Source organism: Taeniopygia guttata, chromosome 2 (assembly GCF_048771995.1).
Source record: "Taeniopygia guttata chromosome 2, bTaeGut7.mat, whole genome shotgun sequence".
In the NCBI taxonomy this organism is placed as follows: domain Eukaryota; kingdom Metazoa; phylum Chordata; class Aves; order Passeriformes; family Estrildidae; genus Taeniopygia; species Taeniopygia guttata.
This window is the reverse complement of record NC_133026.1, coordinates 77,391,398-77,412,273: the sequence shown is the minus strand read 5'-3', so window position 1 is coordinate 77,412,273 and position 20,876 is coordinate 77,391,398. Positions and strand designations below refer to the sequence as shown.

Sequence of the window (20,876 nt, the reverse complement as noted above, 5' to 3'; positions counted from 1 at the left end):
GCCGACCCAGGCCACTACCCTCATCAGCCATTTAGGTGGGTCATGCAACACCTTTCAAGTGACAAGGTGTTCAAAGAGGTCACCACAGCAAACACCCCATCCTTCGTGTTCCACATAGCCAACCTGTTTAGAAGCTACCTTTCTAACCCTAAACGAAACCAAACCAAACCTGACTAACCCCTGTTAGCTTTGCTATGATGTTAAACCCCCTTTCTACGAAGGCATTGCTTTAGACACCCCCTTCAGTTACTCCACAGCCAGTGCCCCCCCATCAGTGCAGATGGGACACTCCCCGCAGAGGAATCATCCTGAGTCAAATCACAGGACAGGGCAGATGTTTTGGAAATGCAACCTTAGCAAAGCAGAAAGGCAACTTCTGCACTAAAGTTGTCAAGCCCAACAGAAAAAGCAATAAGTGGGTGGTCCCATCCGCATCTGGGATGTGGGTTTGCCAGCGATCCGGAGTGAGTCCTTGTGTGTTCCTTGCCAAATTTAATGACTCTATCGATTTCTGTGTCCAAGTTCTGATTGTTCCTAGGGTCCTGTACCACTCAGACGAAGAGATATACCACCTTCTCGAGGAACCTGACAGACTCCACAAAAGAGAAATAATCACAGGTATAACCATCACAATGCTGCTCGGCCTGGAAGCAGCTGGCACAGCCACGGGTGTCTCAGCCATCGCAACCCAACAGCACGGACTCTCTCAGCTGCAAATGACCATCGACGAAGACCTGCAGAGGATCGAGAAATCCATCTCCTATCTAGAGAAATCAGTCTCCTCACTTTCAGAAGTAGTTTTACAAAATAGGCAAAGACTGGACCTCTTGTTCATGCAACAAGGAGGACTGTGTGCAGCCTTGAAAGAGGAATGCTGCTTTTATGCAGATCATACGGGAGTTGTTAAAGACTCCATGGCAGAACTCCAAGATAGACTGGCTCAGAGAAAGAGAGACAGGGAAACCCAACAGAGCTGGTTTGAATCCTGGTTCAATCGATCACCTTGGCTCACCACTTTAATTTCCGCCCTGGTAGGTCCACTGGCAATACTGCTTCTAGCTGTTACCATAGGACCATGCCTGCTGAACAAACTAGTCTCGTTTGTTCAGGCCCGTCTAGAAAGGGCGAACATTTTGTTCATAGGCCAGCAACAAATGCTGTAAACCAAAAACTGCGAACACAGTCAGTCGCAAAAGCCTTCAAAACTCACCTTGCGAAAATTACTCAGGTTTACCAAACCACCTTTTCCTTACCAAGTCACAAGTTTGTACCTCACTCCAGTGCCTATATCTACGACTACCTCATTTTATATATGATAAGGGGAGGGGAGATCTGGTAGATAGGGACAAGCGATTGGAAGATCTCGGGATGTGACGGAAAGAGAGACCCTTCCCCCTTCTCCCTGCTTCACATTATCTATTAACCCCAAAGCATGTAACCACACCTAACCCAGTAGTTTTCCACTCCCGACTAACCCTAGAGACCCTACAACCCTCCTCTGACGTAGCAAAGTCCCCCAAAACTATTTAAACCCATGAGATAAGATAATAAAGGCTTTCGACCGTCCACCACATTGGTGTCTGCGTGTGTCGTTAGTCCGAGTGGCCCGGGCGAGGCCGGGCTGCCGTGCTGCCTTCTTGTAACCAGGTCGCTGTTGTCTTTCATAAAGGTAACACTGTCGATACAGATGCTCCAGACACTGATGTTATCTGTGTTGTCAGCACCTCCCTTTGCAAAGGCAATTATTTCAGAAATCAGAGAAAGTTGGGTGTGACCATTACTGTTAGTGTAAAACTGCCAGTAAATCCCCAGCTGTGGCATGTATTTGGAGTCATCCTAATAGCAACAAAATGGAACTGGCTAGCCATGAAATGTGATGCATCTAAAATTGAAAGTCACTAAGAAATGCAAAACTGATCTTTGCTAACCTCTGGCTCCCCTTTATGGAGACCACTGTTAACACACAGACTCATCCCTGCATCACATATGTAAAAGTGTTAAAATTTCCTAACTTCTTTTCTCACAGCTGCTTATTTGCAGTCTCTGCCACCTCCTGAGTGAGTGAAATACACTGCATTATGTATGACAAATTAACAGCAGTTCTTTGAACTTTGCTCTTAACTGAGTATCTTACAGGTGTTTATCCTATGGCTATATGCATCTAGACATCCTCGCACTAAACTGGCAGCAGAACTCTCCCAGACATCTTAAGAGAATGGGTCAGCCTGTGGTGAGCATTGGTAAAGGCTCTGCATCACAATCAGAAATCTGTCTCCCACCAGCTGTAGGAGACTTACTGGAGTAATATGAAATTCCTCAAGAGAATCAGGGTGCATTTCATATCCCATCCAGGAGGAGATCTTTTTTTTTTTTTTTTTATGCTTTTTTATATCTCTACACTGTTCTCTGTGTGATGCAATGATTTTTTTATGCCTTTTTATGTCTCTACACTGTTCTCTGTGTGATGCACTGACTGCTAACAGTAGTTTCATTTCAGTTTGCACAGCCATAAAATATACATGACAGGAAAGAGTAGGACATAGGGCTATTGTCAACTGTTTTAAAATTTCTGGGATCTAAATTCTCCAGACTATAAGTACCTATGTAAAGAGCATGAAAACCTGGGATGCAGGCACCATTCAGTGAAAAAATTCTACTAGTCTTGTTGAGGGTGAGATCACAGTAGACCTGGCAGAAGGGCTCATGGTGAGAGTCCAAGCAATCTTCTTTGCAAGCATAAAAGAGCACTAAACATAAAGGTACTTAAGACAATTTTTTCTTGTCAGTTTGGCTGAGGAGAGAAGCACATAGATAATGCCATGGAAATGATCATTTGCAGTAATGGAGAGCACTGCTTTTCTTACCTCTGTGGCTGCAGAACTGCCACCTAGGTCCCGGGAGACAAAAAGGTTGACAATGGGCCTACTTATTCGCTGAGTTGCCAAAATTAATGCCAAAGGCCACCAGAAACTCAGCATCTTCCTTATTGTAGCTTCTCCCTGCAACACAGCGTAAAAAAATGAAGTGTGTTTGGAAAAAAACATGAAGCACAGGACCAAAAGCACAGAGAAAGGTTTTCTGCTTTTCCCATCTATCGTCAGTTTGGTACATTCATTTCAATAATTTTCAATATGAGGAGCCTAAAATATTTTCACTCATGGTAGGAATACTGATTCAAAAGAAGGTGTGTCATGGATCTCAATAATGCATAAGGTATCTATCTGCATAATTTGTTCTGACCACCAGACAAAGCTACATGAAAAACAATATGACATTTGAAGAAAAAGAGAAATTTTGATATCTTCTTCCATATGAACTAAGGTGTTTACATAGTTCATGCTGTGCTGTCTTACAGCTCAGTACAGAGGTTCTCAGCAGACACATCCATACCGTGGAAGGCATTGTGTCACATGTGCTGCTGCTGGAATAATTTCTACCATGCCTCTTTAACTGAACATGTCTTTTCCCCCAGGATAGAGGGAAGGCCCTTCATGCACAGTGGTTTAATGCAGTATTATAACACAAAAAAACCCCAAATAAAATTATTGAGTTCAAAAAAACCACAAGCATGAAGACATACCCCCACTTCAGGTCCACTTCTGTCAGGAATAACATCATGTATGTTCCTGTAGTATCCGAGGCAGAGCGTGGTACACCGGACAAGTGCTCCCATGTATAAGGACAAGATTGGGATCAAGAGAGGCTCCCTGCACTCCAAGTGACTGTGAAGCAAAATGGCTACAAAAACAACCTGCAGAGAAAACAAACAGATGATTAACAACTTGTCTGTGTGCTTCTCTAGGGCCAATGCATCTCCTGTCTGATTCCTACTAAGTCAATCTGAAACAACTTGCATGGCTACAGTATCTATAGAAACTTTAGTTAGGATCCCCCAGTATTTGGTCATGAGAAGAACAAGAGTTCACTTCATACTCTATGAATCAGGACGTGAAGGTTGAGCAGGTGTCAAAGTAGAACCATAAATAGGAGAAGGCTGGCATGAAAGTCTGGCGAGGTCTGGCAGCAAGCATGTTGCTGAGAGTCACCCTTCACAGGAGAATGTGCTATTCTGATACACACTGAGGCTGGAGACATGCTTCTAGGGTCAGCACCTAAGCCCTACTATTTTTTTTTTTTTTTGGCAGAGTGGGAGGATAGTGGCAATAAAAAGCCAGATTTTTAAAATATTAACTTCAACATATAGGAACAGGAAGTCTTATGTCAACCTAATTTTCAACTTTTTCAAGTGAAATTTCACTATTTCATTATTTGCTTTCAGCTGAGTGCCACATTAATGTAAATTAAATGGAAGCTTTCAGGCTAATGAATAGTTCATAATTCAGCCTCTTAAACACTAAATGCTCAATCCATAAAATATATAAGAACTGATTAATATGATATTATTCTCTTTGTTAAGTATAGAGTGGATGAAATGCCTGTTAAATTCCAAATGACTCTTGATGGGGGGGAGGCGCTACTGAAAAGCCAACTGTGCTTGGTGCTGTGAAGAGCAGAACCAAGACAATTCTGCCAGGACATGCTGGTATTCAAGTGAGTTACAAGAAATAAAATACACGTTGCTCAGGTGCAGGTTCTCTTCTTCATTGCTAGAGCTGTCAAAGTAGTTAATAAAAACCATGCTCTGCAAATGTTCCTGAGGCAGGCCACAGTGATTATGAGGGTTTTCAAACCTACAAAAACATTACTTTTCAGTAAATAGAAGCAAAGTCAGCCACAAAGAGTGTGCACATGAAGCTACTCAAGAAAAAGTGGCTATTGCCTGTGCCCCTGCTCCCTGTGTAGGGTACAGATACAGGTATAGAGTTTTGGGCTATGACAGCCACAAATTTTTGTGCTCTGCATTTTCTCTTGCTCTGTGTAGTATTCTGCTGAGAGAGGATGACAGTGTATTATTCTTCACAACCCTGGCACCCCGCTCCACCAGCTGCTGTGGAAAGGGCACGGCCAAAATAAGAATTTGTTTCTGTATTTAGCTGTGCATGACCTGACATGCACCCAGGGTCAAGAAACTTTGTAGGTCACATTGGAACAAGAGCAGACCCTGAGGGTTAATGTCACTTGCAGTAATTGGTATTATCTCTGGGGATTTAGTGCAGTACTGTAGTTGGGCGGACCTGACAAATACAGAGTAGCAACTGACTGAACCATTCAACCTGGTTTATGGTTTCCTTATGTTTAGCGGAAGGAAAATGCTATGGAAAATTGAACTGAGTGCCACTGACTTCAAATTTCCTTCGATGTCATCCTGTTTTATCCTCTTTCTTATCCAGTCATTACACCATACAGCTGGTAATGGGGTAGTACAGCAACTGTTTACAGCTGCTGGGACTCTTAATTTACTAATATTTTTATATGTTTTCAAGTGAGGGCTGTATATTGGTTCTTAAATGCAACACAGTGTGTATGAATGTTGTTTTTCAGTGTGCCTAATACAAAGCATTAGGATAGTTAACACCTCTCTTTTGAAAGTTCAAAAAACGTTTTGTCTTCTCTGAATCACCCAGGGGTTATCACTACAGACCCCTTCTGGAGCACTTCTGAGCCTTCACCTTTTGGAACAGTAACAAGTACTCAGAAGGCGGTTTACACTGTATTTCCTCAGATTAGACATGACGTGCAAAACTGAGAGGTCAGCTGGAGAATCATGCCTTCACCTCCAGCTCAGGATTTCACTGGAACTGTGCAAAGTGCTGGGGTGAATGTACACAGAGAGAAAGATCTATTTCAAAGCACTCTCTCAGCCTCAGGACTGGTAGCAGCCCGTGGTCTCTTTGCCTGACCTTTATTTTCCCCAAATGTACACGTGTACATACAGAACTTGTTTCTCAGTCATTATGAAACAAGGTTGTGGAAGTGCTTCAGGATGTGATCCTAAACCAAACAGCCCTGGGAACTGACTTGATCCAGTCAAGTGAGACTGTCCTAAACCACAACTACCAGCAAATAGCCTTCACATGATGAACAGTCAGAGAGCAGCACACAAGATTACTTCCTCTGATGTTTTGCTTATGGAAGAGAGAGAAGGCACAGAGAGACTATACTGGAGAGTTCCTGATTAGGAAAGCATCTGGTTCATAACACAATGGAAACCTCTATGAGGAGCCTTTACCTGAGCTATGACATCTGAGATGGAGGCACATCCCACTAGGAAACTGTACTTGTGTTTCAGCAGAATCCCAGCATGGGTCCATGCCTGAAAAAAAGACAGAGAAAAGTTTGGGAAGTGATTATGATATCATGAATGATTTCAGGTTTAAGAATGCTGTTTTCTTGTTGTTACATTGTACACAACCAACCTGCAGCAGTACCTGGTGTGAGCCTGGGCAAACAATAAGCCATTAATGCAGAGAAAGTACTGTTGCACTGAATTCTTCATTGCCAGGCTGGCAGGGAGAATAGGGATAAATTTATAGACTGTATAGAAATTTGTGAGCACATCCAGTAAGAAAGAAGCCCTTCACAAATCAGATGCTGCACAGGATGAATTATCAGAGTATATAATCTAATAAATAATCATTCATCTGCTGAATGCACCTCTGAAGTGTAATATTCATTGACCCACTGAAATATACTGAGTCCTGTCTGGAAAAGAAAACCAACTTCTTTTTAATGATCCAACTTCTTTTTATTGTCAATGGCTGTTTCAAGCAGACAAAGTGGTGAGAAAGTGGTGGAAGTATATGCATGAGAAGGTTCTCCTTTACCAGTTTTACACACAGGTAGAGGCATTAAAGAGAGCTGCCACATTTTCATGTAGTGCAGGCCACAAGCAATGAGCCTGGTGATCTGGGAAGCAGCAGCTCTCCCCATGTGTGGCTCTCTTGCCAGAATTTGAGATGTACTGAAGTTAGCTGTGCTTGCAAAAACTGATGGTAAGACATATCTTTTTGACAAATCTGCTTTGAGAAATTATTGATTTTACTCCTTGAGAACTCTGCAGGTCTGGGAATGCAAGCAAATCCAAATCTTTCACCACAAATCAGAATGAGGTCACATACAGACAACCAGTGCAGCTCATCACAAGACGACCAGTGCTTTCCAACATGCATATACTGTAACTCTGACAAGGCAGCTGAGGTTTTTGACATTTGTCACGATCTCTGGATGTTTAAAGTCCATTCAGATGCTTTCTCCATATAGCATGATATGAGTCTAGGCATATACAAAATTATTGCTTGCAAAGGACACATCTTACTTCTGAATACTTCAGTTTCCCATCAAGTAACAAAGTTTGCAAACTAAGGTCACAAAAACATAACATTAACATTAAATTTCAGTTCTGAATCAGGCACTCACCATAGCATCCATAAAAGGGAAGGCAGCAAGATAAAGGAAGGCCCTCCGAGTTTTACTTCCCACTGATTCATCCACATGGTGCAGCTTATTAATAATGTAATACCCCAAATCACTGTATGCTGTAGAGAAACAAGATAAGAATGAAAAACAAAGGTTGCATATGGACTCTTGGGTGTGATATTCAGAAGTACCTAAATGACTGTAATGCCTTGGAGCTCAGACACACATCCACCTAGCAAACAGCTGCAAGGGCTTCAGATATTGCAGCCTCACCAGCTGCTGTTTATGACTAAGAAATGGTCTCATGGTTCTTTTTTAAGTAACCATTGGCAGAGGTGTGATAACAAATGGCTGGACTGGGAGATGAGTACAGTAAGTGCCACATCTGTTTGCTAAATGAACACACTAGTACTCCGGAAAATCTACTGCTCCTTCATTAAATCAAGGCTCTTTGTTAGAAAAGCTTTTTTACCAAGCATTGTGTATTTCATGGGATATAGTGCCTTATAAATGCTGAAACCATCTATTATCACTGCATTCTCATGACATTACCTGTACACCTGCCCAAAGCTCTAAAAGGATACTGTGATTTGTGATGGCATGCAACAAATCACACTCATTATGTCTCTCCCTTGCTCTGCCTAATGACCACCTCTGCCAGGACCTGTCAGGACACTGTGCTTTGCTGTGCAGTCCCTGGGCAGCCTTGACATGCCTTAGGTTCCTTCCTTATCTAGACCCAGCACCTCCAGAGCTACAAGTCAGAATAGGGCACCTCTGGAAATCAGGGCAATTCCACTTCTGACTACCAGCGTGTTCTTCACTGTCCTGTTTCAACCCAAGGCAACTTTTAGTGCTGGACAACTCTGTCTTTCCAGGCCTCTTTTCACAAAGTACTGGGTTGAAGGCTTCACAGACACAGGAAGTCCCCACACAGCTCTCTGCAGAACTGCTTCAAGTTCTGTTTGTATCCATGTTATCTAGCTGTTTTAAAAACCCCAGAATCCTCCCAATAACCAGGAATAACAAAGGTTGTGACTGGAGTCTGAACTATGGAGACAAATATAATATGCAGAGGTAAATAATCCTAATCAGTTTTAACTTTTTAAAAACTATGTTCTACACCTGCACATCATTACTTGATTTCCTCTATACACTTGCAATAGCTGTTGAAAGAATTATTAGTCTGTAAGGCCGATCTCCCTTAGGAGAGGGAGTAATGGCAAGTAATGGCAAGTAATGGCAGAATTATTTGTGTCTGGGGAACCTTATTTCAGTTCTCTCTTACTTGTGTATTTTCTAAGTTAACTATTTAAAATGTGGACATCTATCTAATTTTCCATTTATAACAACACTATTATCTTTGTACAAATCTTCATATTGGGTATATAAAGGAGAGATCCTTTTCATGCATGCAGGTCTCATAACTGGATTGACAAATGCTAACATCAGTCATCAGATTCAATCCTCTTAGCCTAAAACTGCCTTTCATAATTCGTAAACAATATTTGGAAGCAATTAAAGAGGAGTTTAAGTTGTCATTGTTTTGTGATGGCTTAGAGATAGAGCAGTTAAATGATTAACAGAACTGAAAAGACTATTTGAGTCCAAATAAGAGTGTAAACAAGATAGTAAAATAAAAGAAGGTGGTATGACAGCACTGTGAACAAGCACAAGCCTCATTCTAGATAACCAGGACTACCCAAAAGATGCCAAAAAAGCTAACAACTCCCCCATTCCCTATGTTGGTCCCTATCTATATGTCTTTCACACGAACTATGACTGTTAGACTCACAGGACTCCAACATTTTTCAGTTCTAAGAAGGCAAATTAGTCCCCTAAGTGTTCAGGTGCCTGTTGCAGTTCAATCAAACATCAAAAACAGCCTCTTTATATTTTTGCATAAATAGCCATGTGCCAATCTTCCCTTGGTGTTTTGAAAACTCTCTGCTACTAAGGGTTTTTTGTGTGGTAAGTCCTTGTGGAAAGCTGCTTTTATGGCAGGGCAATACAAGTTCCTGAATCAACTTATTTCACTGAAGGGAAAAATTCTGGAAGGTCTGTGAGGCAAGCCATGTGGGAAGGTCAGATTGATTGAACTTTCTCTTAGGTTCCACTGAGTGTGCTTTACACTGCTGCACAAAAACTTAAAAACCAGTGCAGGAACACACCACCTTATCCTCCAGGTAAGGACTGAGAATCATAGCCCACGTGATGAGGAACCTGCTTCTGTGGAAGGGCTACCTCCAGTAGTGCAGTGCTAGAAGCACAACACACTGCAGAAGTCACCCTTCCCTGCTCTCCCTCTCCTTCGTCTGTTTAAAATGAGACTTTTAAAGTATTTAGAATGTGAGTAATATGTAACATTTTAATTTCAAAAGGCCATTGTGGTTTTGTTTTTTTTTTTTTTAACCTAAAGTTTACTATTACAGAAAATGTCGCAGAATCAGATGGTCAGAGGCTGAATACTCTCACTTTTAAGAAAAGAGTAATAGTTTATTGGCAGGGCACTCTCAAGGCACTTATACCACTACAACTCATAGCACCCATGTTCAAGATTTCTAGGGATATCAGCACTGAGCTTGAACATTTTTTTTTCCTGCCCCTATCAAAAAAAGTTTAACTGCACTTTTTAATATGATTTTGGTTTTAAATTAATAATGGTTAAACTTATTATTTTGAAAATAGTCAACTATTTCATATGCTAGTGGAAGTACACAATCACTTTTGCTGATGTCCATGAATGTTCCTGTCCTCACAAAGAAGGATTTAGCAAGCTGAGATTCACTGACACAGGCATGTGTCACTGAGCTATGAATCAAGCAGTTGCTGATGCAATTAGAACTTAACCTTGGCCAACCTTACAAACTTATTATGAAGAATGGTACAATATTAGTAACACAGACAACATAGCCAGAGAGTATTACATGAATCTAAAGCAGATGGCACTTCCCACATCTGGCATAATTTAAACTGAAAGTCCAAGTCCAAGACAAGCTGCCTATTTGCTCTTCTCTAATACCTCATTTGGTTTTTTATGTCTAAGGATCAGATTTGCTACAGAAGCTAAGCAGGAATTCTTGCTTTTGGTTTTTCCAGTTTAAAGTGTGTTCTTTCTAGACACATTCCATTTATATATTTTACTGCCAGTTTTAAAAATTAACTTGAGGACTTGAGACTCTATTCTGCTGCTTGTCAGAAAGATGATTCACATGGCTAAAACTGATGCTCATCAGTTTCTCAATCACAGAATATTCTGAGTTGAAACAGACACACAAGTACCAAAAAGTCTAGCTCTTAAGTGAGGGACCAAACCCACAACCTCGGTGTTATTAACACCATGCTTAATGCACTGAGCTAATTTGTTCAACTAAGTGATTTGAGCAGATAGGAAAAGACCAATGTAAAAATACAATAGCAAATCTTCATTTGGAGATGCCACAGGGTATGTAGATTTCTTTATGTTTTTGGTTAGCTTGAATTTAAAACAAAAGAGAAAGCCTCTGTTTTCCCCATGTGAAAGCTCAGATGAGTTTTTAAGCTGTTGAGATTTTTCTTCTTTGCTTATTATAATAATACATGAATTAAAGAAAACCAAAACAGCTTAGGAGCATCTCAGCAAAGACTGATTACTGCAACCATATTTTTCTGTGCTTGGATCTAGCTCCAAAATTACTTTAGTTGATTTTTCCCAAATCTATGAATGACTTTTAGTATATGAAATATCTTCATATAAGCCAACATTTTATAAGTCTCAAAATTATCCTGTTTTAACTGAGACACAATCACTACTATCCAGAAGTGCTTTGGTCATAGGCTTTCTTCCTTTGTCCTGAGTACCTTGTTGAAAAGAAACTGCCTTTATTGTGGGCAGAAGGGTTGGGGCAGCCAGGAAAGCATGTTACTGCTTTAGCAATGACCATATTGAAGTAGGACAAATTTTTAATGGATTACATTTTATTTTTATTTAGAGAGGAGGGGGATGGGGACAGCAGCAAGCCCAGATTAGATTCTGATTCTGTCCCTTTTTTCCAGGGCAAAATTTTTAGTATACCCCAGTATAGTGATCTTGTTGGAACAAGACTGACTAAAAAAAAGTACCTCATCTTGTCACAATCCACTCTGTAATTCCTAGTCTCTGGACAATTCCAGTAGTGTTACACTGGAACTGGTGGGATTACACTTATGTCTCAATTCTTATGGAGATTTTTAATGTGCATGCAGTGATCATGCATGTGCGAAGCTCCAAAGTATCAGTGGAATTGCTAGGAACTGCTGAAGTTTTCCCCTGTGCAATCTATGGCCCGTGCTCAGCAGCCTGACAGCAATAAATGGGCACAAAACAAATCACTCATGTGTGTTGGCCATCCAGTCTGCTATAGATTACTGCAAAAGTTAACCTACACTTAAATTTACTGGTTCCTAAAGTTCCAACCTTTTTCTCCTGGTGATGACAGTGATCCATCATGTAATTTTTAATCAAAGACAGTAAAAAGCAAAGAGGATATTTCCTCAAAGTAACTGCTGCCCTGTCATTTCTGGAACAACTGAGAATTACTCAAAGGGAAATAAACTTTCTCAGTATACTATTTCTCAGTAAACTAGTGAAAAGTTGAACAATGCTGTTTTATTGCCAAAGACAATGTGCATATTCTTCATGACACTGATGTTAAAAGATTCACTTAGTACAGAGGGCTTACCAGCAACACTAAGAAATTCATTATGTTAGCATAATGTTATATAAATGACTTTTCTCCTCTGTCAAGCTGGCAATTTAGTAAGATTTCAAAAATATGCAGAGACAGGCTTAGCATGTTGAATCCCTTTTCTTACAGCCACCAAAAAGCCAATCTCTGAAGTAACAGGACACTTTAAACCCTGGCTCCATAGTGACCTTCCCTCCAGGAGATTAACTGGTGGCAGTAGCTGCCCTCAAAGTAGCCCAGGGGAAGGAAGGCAGAGTACTATAGTCCAGATCACACCTGAAACAGCCAATCCAGGAATACTGTACTGACAAGGTGTACAGCAGCATTGCAAGCAGGATGAGAACATGGCTTTGAATCCCTTTGGCCAGCTTGGTTCTCAGTTGTTACTGCTACCTGTACAGGGGAATGACAGGAGCTGCTGCTGAGGACTTTGCAGACCTTCATAAGGATGTGGCTGGGTGATGACTGAGGGACCCAGAGCTTGAAGCTGTGAGTTCAAGTGCTTCAGCTCAGCCAGTCACTGGCACAGAGGATTGAGTGAGCCCCAGTGGGGAAGCAGCAGTGGGAAGCTGGTGCTGAAGCAATGAACATGAGTCAGGCAGGTGAAACGGTCTGGTTTGATATTTTCCATGAGTAGAGGCCACTGTTTGTGAGGAGCTGTGTGTGTAGACTGCAAATAGTCTCTATCGCAGTTGGAAATGTGGTGATTCATTGTGGTTACTGTGTTTCTTTCTTTTGGTACTCCTTATTTCATTGGGCTTTTTGTTTTCTGTTTCTTCCTGGGCTTTGACAGTCCATGGCAGATAGACGTATCATCTTCCTTAACCCTATATTTATGGCATGTGGAAAAAAATTCAGTCCCCTAAGTGTTATTTGTTTCTCTTTTTCATCCACCAAGAACCAGTGACCTGTATTTGTGTCTCTTGTAGCTAGCCTGTGATAGGCTTGCAGCTGCTGGGGAGTGCTTGCAGGTCCTAGGAGGCTGCCTGTCACTGGTCTCCTTCTCCTCTTCCCGCTAGGCAGGCTGTGTACCTGTGGGTCAGAGCAAAATATTCAGGACTTAAAACAGGTTCAAAGGAAACTTGAAACATAAAATTTGGCAACATCACCCAGGCAATTGGTGCTAGAATCTGACTAACTCCATTCCCTCAGGCGCTCTGCTAGTCTCTGCTGTGGCCTTTGCATATTTTCAGGCATAGACAAGTTAAAATACCAAAAAATATTTTGCAGTCTGTTACCATAAAATGCTGAAAGATTGTGTTCAGGCCTTTAATTCAGGACTATAAAGCATGATAAGCACAGACTCCTCTTTTTCCCCAGTGTCTGCAGACTGCATTTCAGAGGTTCTGAACTAAGCAGGCTCTACTTCCAGGCAAAGGCAAGAAACTCAGCTGACAGGTTTTCCAACTGTTGTTCCAAACACCTCCTTTCAATAAGATGTCCCACATGGAAAATCCAGTTATGTCTTTCACCTGGAAATCTGATAGTTACACTTAAAACTTTCTTAAAATCTATTCTAGCTTAAAATAAAATACTGTATGACTAGAAAATAATTTTTTATCCAGCTGGCAAAGGCAAAAACTGTGACCAGCACTAGCAGAAAAGCAAGTGAGCAACTAGAATAGCAGCTCTAGGGGATAAAGAAACATTCCAAGCAAAGAAATATGAGAGCCAAATGTACAAATGGGCCAAAAATTTATAACACTGACTCAATAAAACAGCTTCAAATGTAAACATGTTTAAGAAGTGACCAGTCGAAATCAGTGAATTATATTAACTTGAATACATAGATTCAGCTTATAAAATTAGCAATATCTAATCCCTGGCACAGAGTTGCCCTGGCTAGTGAGCCATACCTGTAGGCATTTTTTATGACTGTAGCATGGAGCAAAGCTAAATAGCACAGTGCTTGCATACCAGTGGTGGAAAAAGAGATATGATGGTCAAAACAAACTGTAGTGCTTCGGAGGCACATAATGCTGGTGAATATAGCTGGAAGCCAGTTAAAGGGTAAGAGCTGGGGGCATTTGTATTTACCAGATAGATCTTGTACCTTCTCAGGCAGTAACTGAATTAGTCCTATTCTATTCTATTCTATTCTATTCTATTCTATTCTATTCTATTCTATTCTATTCTATTCTATTCTATTCTACTCTATTCCATTCCATTCCATTCCATTCCATTCCATTCCATTCCATTCCATTCCATTCCATTCCATTCCATTCCGTATGATGAACTGCAGTACCTGTTGCTCTTGAGATACTAACAGCTTGATAATGAATGCTGCTCCCCTTTGAGACCACTCAGATTTCACAGCAATTCAGGATATTGTCATTACACTTGCATTTCCCATTTTTCTGTGATGGAATGACACCCTACTGGTGCTGATCCAATCCAATGCCTGTCAACCAACACATGCCTCCAAAGGCTGTCACAATTACCTCCTCCCTCCCACCCTTTACAACTCTCATCTTTCTAGCATTTTACCTGCTCAATGCAGTGCACTGTCTGCTTCTTCCTCCAGAATCTTCTGTTCCTTGTTGCTATGGTCCAGAGGTTTCAGCTCCGTAGAATGAGCCAGAAGGTGCAGAGAATCTTGCAGAGTTCTTCGAGAGGATGAAGTTAAAAGTCTTCCAAGATAAATGGCTTTTATTGCATTGGTTGATGCTTGAGCTGATATCCCATTTTTGTAGGCTCTCAAAAACTGGCAAATCCTGTGGCTGCCTTTTTTAATCTTCACTTTGTGTCTGCTTGTGTATTTTCTTTGAGTACAGTCAGGGAGCTGGTCTCAGTTTGGTATAAATTGCTCTTACTAACCTCTTCCTCACGGATTAATTATTCAACAGAACTGGATGATGTCTAGCAGCATTAGAGAGTACTACCTAATAGTTTAATGAGGATGCTGGCTCCTGCCTGCTGACTTTTGGACTGTGAGATAAGTAGCAAAGGAATAGGTACAGAGAGAGTACACCAACAATGCCACCAAGAACTAACAAACAGCCCTACCAAGCACACCTTGTAGTCCTGCCAAACCAACCCAGCAGATACTGCTAGCTGATCATTACTACCTAACAGTAACACTGAGCTAACAGCTTCAGGCATCCTGTCAACCTTGTCAAGGTTTTGCTCACACACATGACTGAAAGAGATTAGTAGTATGTTTTGTTTCCAGGCAGGAGAGACCTGTGCTTGGAATCTGCTCCTTAATAGCCTGTTTAAAAAGCAATAAAAATTGCGTGGATGGGCAAGATACCAGCCCAAGAGAACTCATCTCTTCTGCATCTCCTGTTGTACTTACAAATGAAATCTTAAGCCTACAGCTTAAGCAGTTTGAAGAATGGGTGAGGGAAACAAATGAAAAATCATTAGCTAGATGTGACCTTACCTATTAAAGTATGAAATACAGCAGCTACAGCGCCGGCCACAACCATGCACAAAACTGCTTTGGTCCTGTCTCTCTTGCTGTTCACAAACACCAGACCTACATTTTTGAAGTCACTCATCGGACCCGTGAAGAACTTCATCAGGGAGTATGCCAGCCCATAGCTGGCCAACATTTCCACAGCATCTTCTTTGACAGCAGCAATGCCCCTGTTCAATGCCTGTTGAAACACAGAAAGAGCAAATGATGTAGTGTATGTGGAATGGGTACCAAACACTTTCTCCTGCATCTGGTTTCTGAAGGAACAAGAAAGTTTAGCTGTCATTGTTTTCACCCAAAGCTAGACTTTATTTCTCTGGATTCAGCAGCAATAACTTGTGACCTGTGGCACAGGCAAAATAATTCAATATAGACTAAATTCAAGTCAAGTAGACTCAAAGATAAGGTAAGTATTTACTTCTGAAGTATATAATGGAACTTCTGCCATACCAGAAGTCAGTCTCTTTCCTTTTTAGAGTAATTTAATGACTTGCTAATAGTCATGGATAATACAAACCACTGAAATATTGCTCTGAAGTTTCAGCCATGATTTCATCAGAGCATAATCCTTGCAGCTGATCTTCACAGGCAAAAGTTCTAACATACACTCAAAGTTGAGGAGCTATAAAAATTTTTCTGTGTAACAAACTTATCAGAACATCCCATGTAATTGTTGCAAATAGCTGATATTAGTCTATGAATTTCATTGTTTAATGAGGTCAAATATGCACACGATTAAACATAACTGATCTCCTTTCATGTAGCTGACATATAAATATTTGTGTATATAAAAATTTGTGTTTGCATTTGATACCATATTCATTTATATCCTCTTGTAGGACATTTAAAAATAACTACAGCACATATCTTTCAAGACATTTTCAGGAGCAGCTAACTTACTAATTTATTCTAGGTCTGTGTTTAGGAAATTAGGAAATTCTGCCAATTAATCACTGAGAATTAGATGGATTATTTTTATAACTAAGGTAGATGTGAAAAAGATGTGCAACATTCCTTCAGATTCCAGCTTGAACCAAAATGCTTCTGAAGTATTGAATAAAAATGACAGAATGATAAATTTTATCTGCAGTGTGACAACATCAATCATCTGGATGAAATATGATTTGTTTTAACAAGTATTTCATTCCTATGGGTTACAACTGATGTGTGTTTACAGGGCCGTGGCAGTGAGGCCAACCAGGAACATCTCATCAAGCTACCAACCAAACCTCACTGACAAAGTTCAAATACCCCTTTATCTGAATGAACAAACTAGCTAGAGTATCATCAGGTAATTGTGGCAAAGTCCTTCAATTTCAAATGTAAGCATAAGCTTTTTATTGCAGTTATTTGACTTTGTCCTTCCAAAGATCATACAAGCAAGCAACTCCTATTGACTTGAAAAGAACCTGCATCCCTGCAGTAGAAATGAGACTTTTCCTACTGTTCTTTTCCACTCCTTCTATAAGGCATTCTTAATTTTTGAAACTAAATCTGCATTATCAACAGAGCAAAAAACTGTAGAAAATACCAACTTCTCCACCTTTGATAACTGCCAAATCTCTCTTTTAATGTGCTCTGACCTGGATGCCTGAAGCTCCAAATGTTTTCATCTGTTTTGCTCTAGTTTGTTCCTTCCTGAAAACACCATTTGTTAGATATGGAATAACCGCAGCTGCTATGTGTAACTTTTCCTCGGATATAGGTAATTCCATATAATTTGATATCAGTTCAGATTATATTAAATCTGCTGATGCCAAAAGCACTAGTGTGTGCACAAAAGTGTATTCAAACAATTTGTGAAAGACTGTGGCCTCTGAAATGAATAGTCAAGTGTAGTTGTCTTTTGTGATGATACTGGTGATGTAATCAGTTGAAGTAATCAGTTTCAAGGTGTATACAGAGTTACAACCTTCTAATCTGAATTTGCTAAAAAGATGCCTAATCTCCTAATTGCTGTTGCCAGTAATAGACAAATAACCTTAAATTATGCCAAATAAAATGTTCCTTTATCATGGCTCTTCCCTTCTTTTTTCTTCTGTCAAGAATTAAATATTTCTGGCAGCTTCAATTTAAAGAGAAACAGCTAACCAATATCAGGCAGGAAACTTTAAAAACTTCTCATCACATGTTAAACAGCTGAATTATTTTCAGCAGTTTCACAAGCACAAGTGCTTCCTTCCTGCTTTGTACAACTACAGAATACCAGAGTCTGTGGAGGATGGTAATCCACTTCTGACAAGGTCATGGGATAAACATGGCTCTAAGAAATGATGCTTTGTCAAAAGGCATAGCACTATGATCCCTCTGCAGAGAGAACTCTGCCTAGCACAGACCTCATGCCATTGAAAACAGCTCCATATGACTCTGGCCCCCGGGTAACTAAGTTTTTCCATCTAAAGTAGGACAGACAGAAAGACTTGATCACTCCTCTTTCTCTCGTTCTCTGGTTTTACTGATCTCTTTTGAATGAACAAATGACAGCCAAGTAGATAGCTTCTGAGTAATCTTCCCTGGAGACACCCTGTGTACCAGGTAAGGTAAACTGGCAAAATCCAAAAGGGACTTCTGTAAGAGATACGCCGCTATTAATTTTATTACTGTGGAACGTGTGGCTGACATGATGAAATACTCTAGAGGCTAGCCCTGAAAAAGCAATCCTTTTAAATACTTCTTTGGAAAGATCCTTAGGAAAGGAACAGTCAATAGGGCTCTGTTTAGGAATGGTTTAGCTTCTGCAGCCGCTTCCTTTTTCACTTTAAGATGTCAATAAAAAACTCTTCATCCTCAGTTTTCAAACTCCGTATGAAAACTTGCATAGCTTTTCTACCCTATGTATTTCCAAATATTTCTGCTGCTCAAGCTGTTGATGTCATATTTGATATTCTAAAATCCACAATAAATCCCAGATAACTGATAAAGCTGCTTTGGTGTGCAGCATGAAAGACACAGACACTTGATCTTTCATGGCACGCCAGCCATGCAGTTAGCAATCTTCCAGTCCAATTTCCTGTTAGGTTTCCAATTAAATCTGTCATAAAGGAAGTCAATATAAACCAGGGCAAGGCCTCCATTTTTTAATATGACTCGATTTTGAACCCTTTTTGTGTGAACAGAAATCAATAAAGAAAGCTCATCGGTAGTATCTGTATCACAAGAAAGCATACGTCTACAAAGATTTGTATAACTTGTCGATGAAGTCACACAAAACTAGGTAGCAATAATACTAATGACAATATTGAACACAGCATGTTAGCTTGATCATACACACTTCAGGTGTCATCCTACTTTGAACTGGCTTATTCATACCCTATTTGATGGGATAATTTGGCAATCCAGATGCTGGCAGACAGATGTTGATGACATCACCTTCACCTGAGTTCTTAATGAACCATTAATCTAATATAGTAGCAGGTGAAAATGTCATAGTAAAGTGCAGTTCATCAAATGTGATTAAAACAAAGCCATAGATATTGCTGACCCTTCTTCTAGGAATAACGGAAAAACCCCCCACGGAATACTTCTAGGCAGAGTCCAGTCTGGTAGACACATGGACAGGTTAGCTGAAATAAGTCATAGTCCTAAAACGCTTCTCAAAAAGGCAGGCACCAAGATATACAGTTACTTCTATGCATTGTCGTCTGTAACACATTTGTTACCATTAGAAAGAGGAAATATTTGCTAGAGGACCACTAAACCTTTTTTTAATGAATAATTGTGTGCTGTCTTTAATGTTCACTAAAATCAGAGAGGACCAGCATTTTTAAATTCCCATCCAAAAGATTCAAGTCAGAGGATTATCAAAGACACTTAACAACACTGGAAGCCAGTAACCACATCTTTACAATTGGGTACTGCAGCTGGCTTTAGCCTCTTAGAAGGAACCTATAAGACCTTTATCAAATTTCTAGGACATGCATAATGGATGAATCCAAAAGGTGTTTGCATGCAAAGGCAGTGAGTTGAAAAGCAACAGTCGTGAGAAAAATGTCAAAGGTCTAGCTTGTCCTATTTTGCATGAACTTTTAGCACTATTCACTAATGTTGGCAGAAAAGGTGTGGTTCCAATCTATGGCTACACATCTCTATTGCCAAAAATTCAAAGGCTGTCTCTTAAACTGGCTCGATAGAGTTTGACCATAACTCACATGATCCTTTCTTCCCAGAGACTACTGGATATTTTACTTTGTATTGATTTAAAAGTATTAAAAATTTTTATAAATCCACCAGGAAAGCAACATCTATTGTACAAGTTTTCTTCTGCTTTTAAAACTGATTATTACGTACACACTACCTACATTTCACTAACTATGCAACATTTTCTACTTCATTTGAAGTTAAATACAGATTGTACAGTCAATATTTTACCCCAGTGCACATGTTTTAAACAGGAGGATGTAAAATCCAAGAATTTTGGTCAAAACTCAATTTTGCTTATCCCAGAAAAGCAGACTGTGACATACAGGAAGCTGGCATGTTCCTACAGCTCGTTTGAAATTGGGATTCTGCCTGAGATGTTTTCAAGTCTGTTCAGGCTAGTTATCTACTTACAGGTGACATAAAAAACCTGCTCAATTTGGCAGTATCTTGGCCAAATGTATGTTTGGTTCAGCAAACATTTGTAATGTGTTACTCTTCCCTTTACAAATCTTTCTTCCTACATGGTATTCCCTGAGAAAACAGAAGAGAACCAAAGTATCCAGTTAAAGAGCAAGCTGATGTAGGGGACAGTCTATCTCCTGTGTCAAATAATCTCTCTCCTCATGACTCTTGGCTGAGTTTTCATTTACTAAATCCTGTCACATTGAAATCTTCTTCATCAAATGTACCAGCTGGCTCTGGCTGTTCTGCCTTCCCCCAGTCACTGCAGGGGCTGTGCTGCCAGAAGGATGGACACCTGACAGATCTGGTGCTCTGAAAGCATGCCATCATTGGATCACTGTGGAGGTGTTACCTGAGCACTATTGCAGCTGCATCTCTGCTTCTGGATGGGTTTCTCATAAACAGAGGAGCCCCCACAGACAATTTGAGACAAACAGGCAGTTTTTACCTCCGACACAGGTATGTATAAGACTTCCACGGACACAGGTATAGAAGAGAGAGAAAACTGGGGAAAAATAACACACACGTATTTGTTCGGGCTAAAGAAGATTGCCCAAACATATTGTATGAAGAGAGCCCTGCAAGGGTAGAGGGAGTCAGACCCTGTATCTTGAAAATTATGACTGAGGAGTGTTTACTCTTTTCAGTCTTTTTGGGGGGAGTTGATATTTGCTTTGTTTTGTTCTGCAGCACTTTTACCCTAATTCATTATCTCTAATTTTGGGTCAGCATCTGTTGTAGCCCATGAGTCAGATGTCTGAAATGCCATCTGAGGTCAATTCCTATTAGCCCACTATTAAAATATTTCACTTTCCTGCTGCTCTCCCTAC

The 20,876-nt window shown here is 40.3% G+C and overlaps 1 protein-coding gene and 1 long non-coding RNA gene across 5 annotated transcripts in view; both read right to left on the bottom strand.

Moving 5' to 3' along the window:
- Positions 1-20,876, bottom strand: part of ANKH (ANKH inorganic pyrophosphate transport regulator) — a 115,486-nt gene that overhangs the window by 44,422 nt on the left and 50,188 nt on the right. For all 4 annotated transcript variants that reach the window (XM_030267082.4, XM_002187310.7, XM_072924286.1 and 1 more), the window contains exons 2-6: positions 15,409-15,625; positions 7,318-7,436; positions 6,131-6,214; positions 3,581-3,751; positions 2,865-2,999 (exon numbers count right to left, since the gene is read on the bottom strand). In XM_030267082.4, the coding sequence (XP_030122942.1) occupies positions 2,865-2,999; positions 3,581-3,751; positions 6,131-6,214; positions 7,318-7,436; positions 15,409-15,625 (726 nt within the window). The remainder of the gene's footprint in view (positions 1-2,864; positions 3,000-3,580; positions 3,752-6,130; positions 6,215-7,317; positions 7,437-15,408; positions 15,626-20,876) is intronic.
- LOC115494100 (uncharacterized) lies at positions 9,709-15,402 on the bottom strand. The gene is made up of 2 exons (XR_003959118.3): positions 14,511-15,402; positions 9,709-13,055 (listed from the first exon to the last, which is right to left on the bottom strand). It is a non-coding gene; the product is annotated as an uncharacterized lncRNA (long non-coding RNA).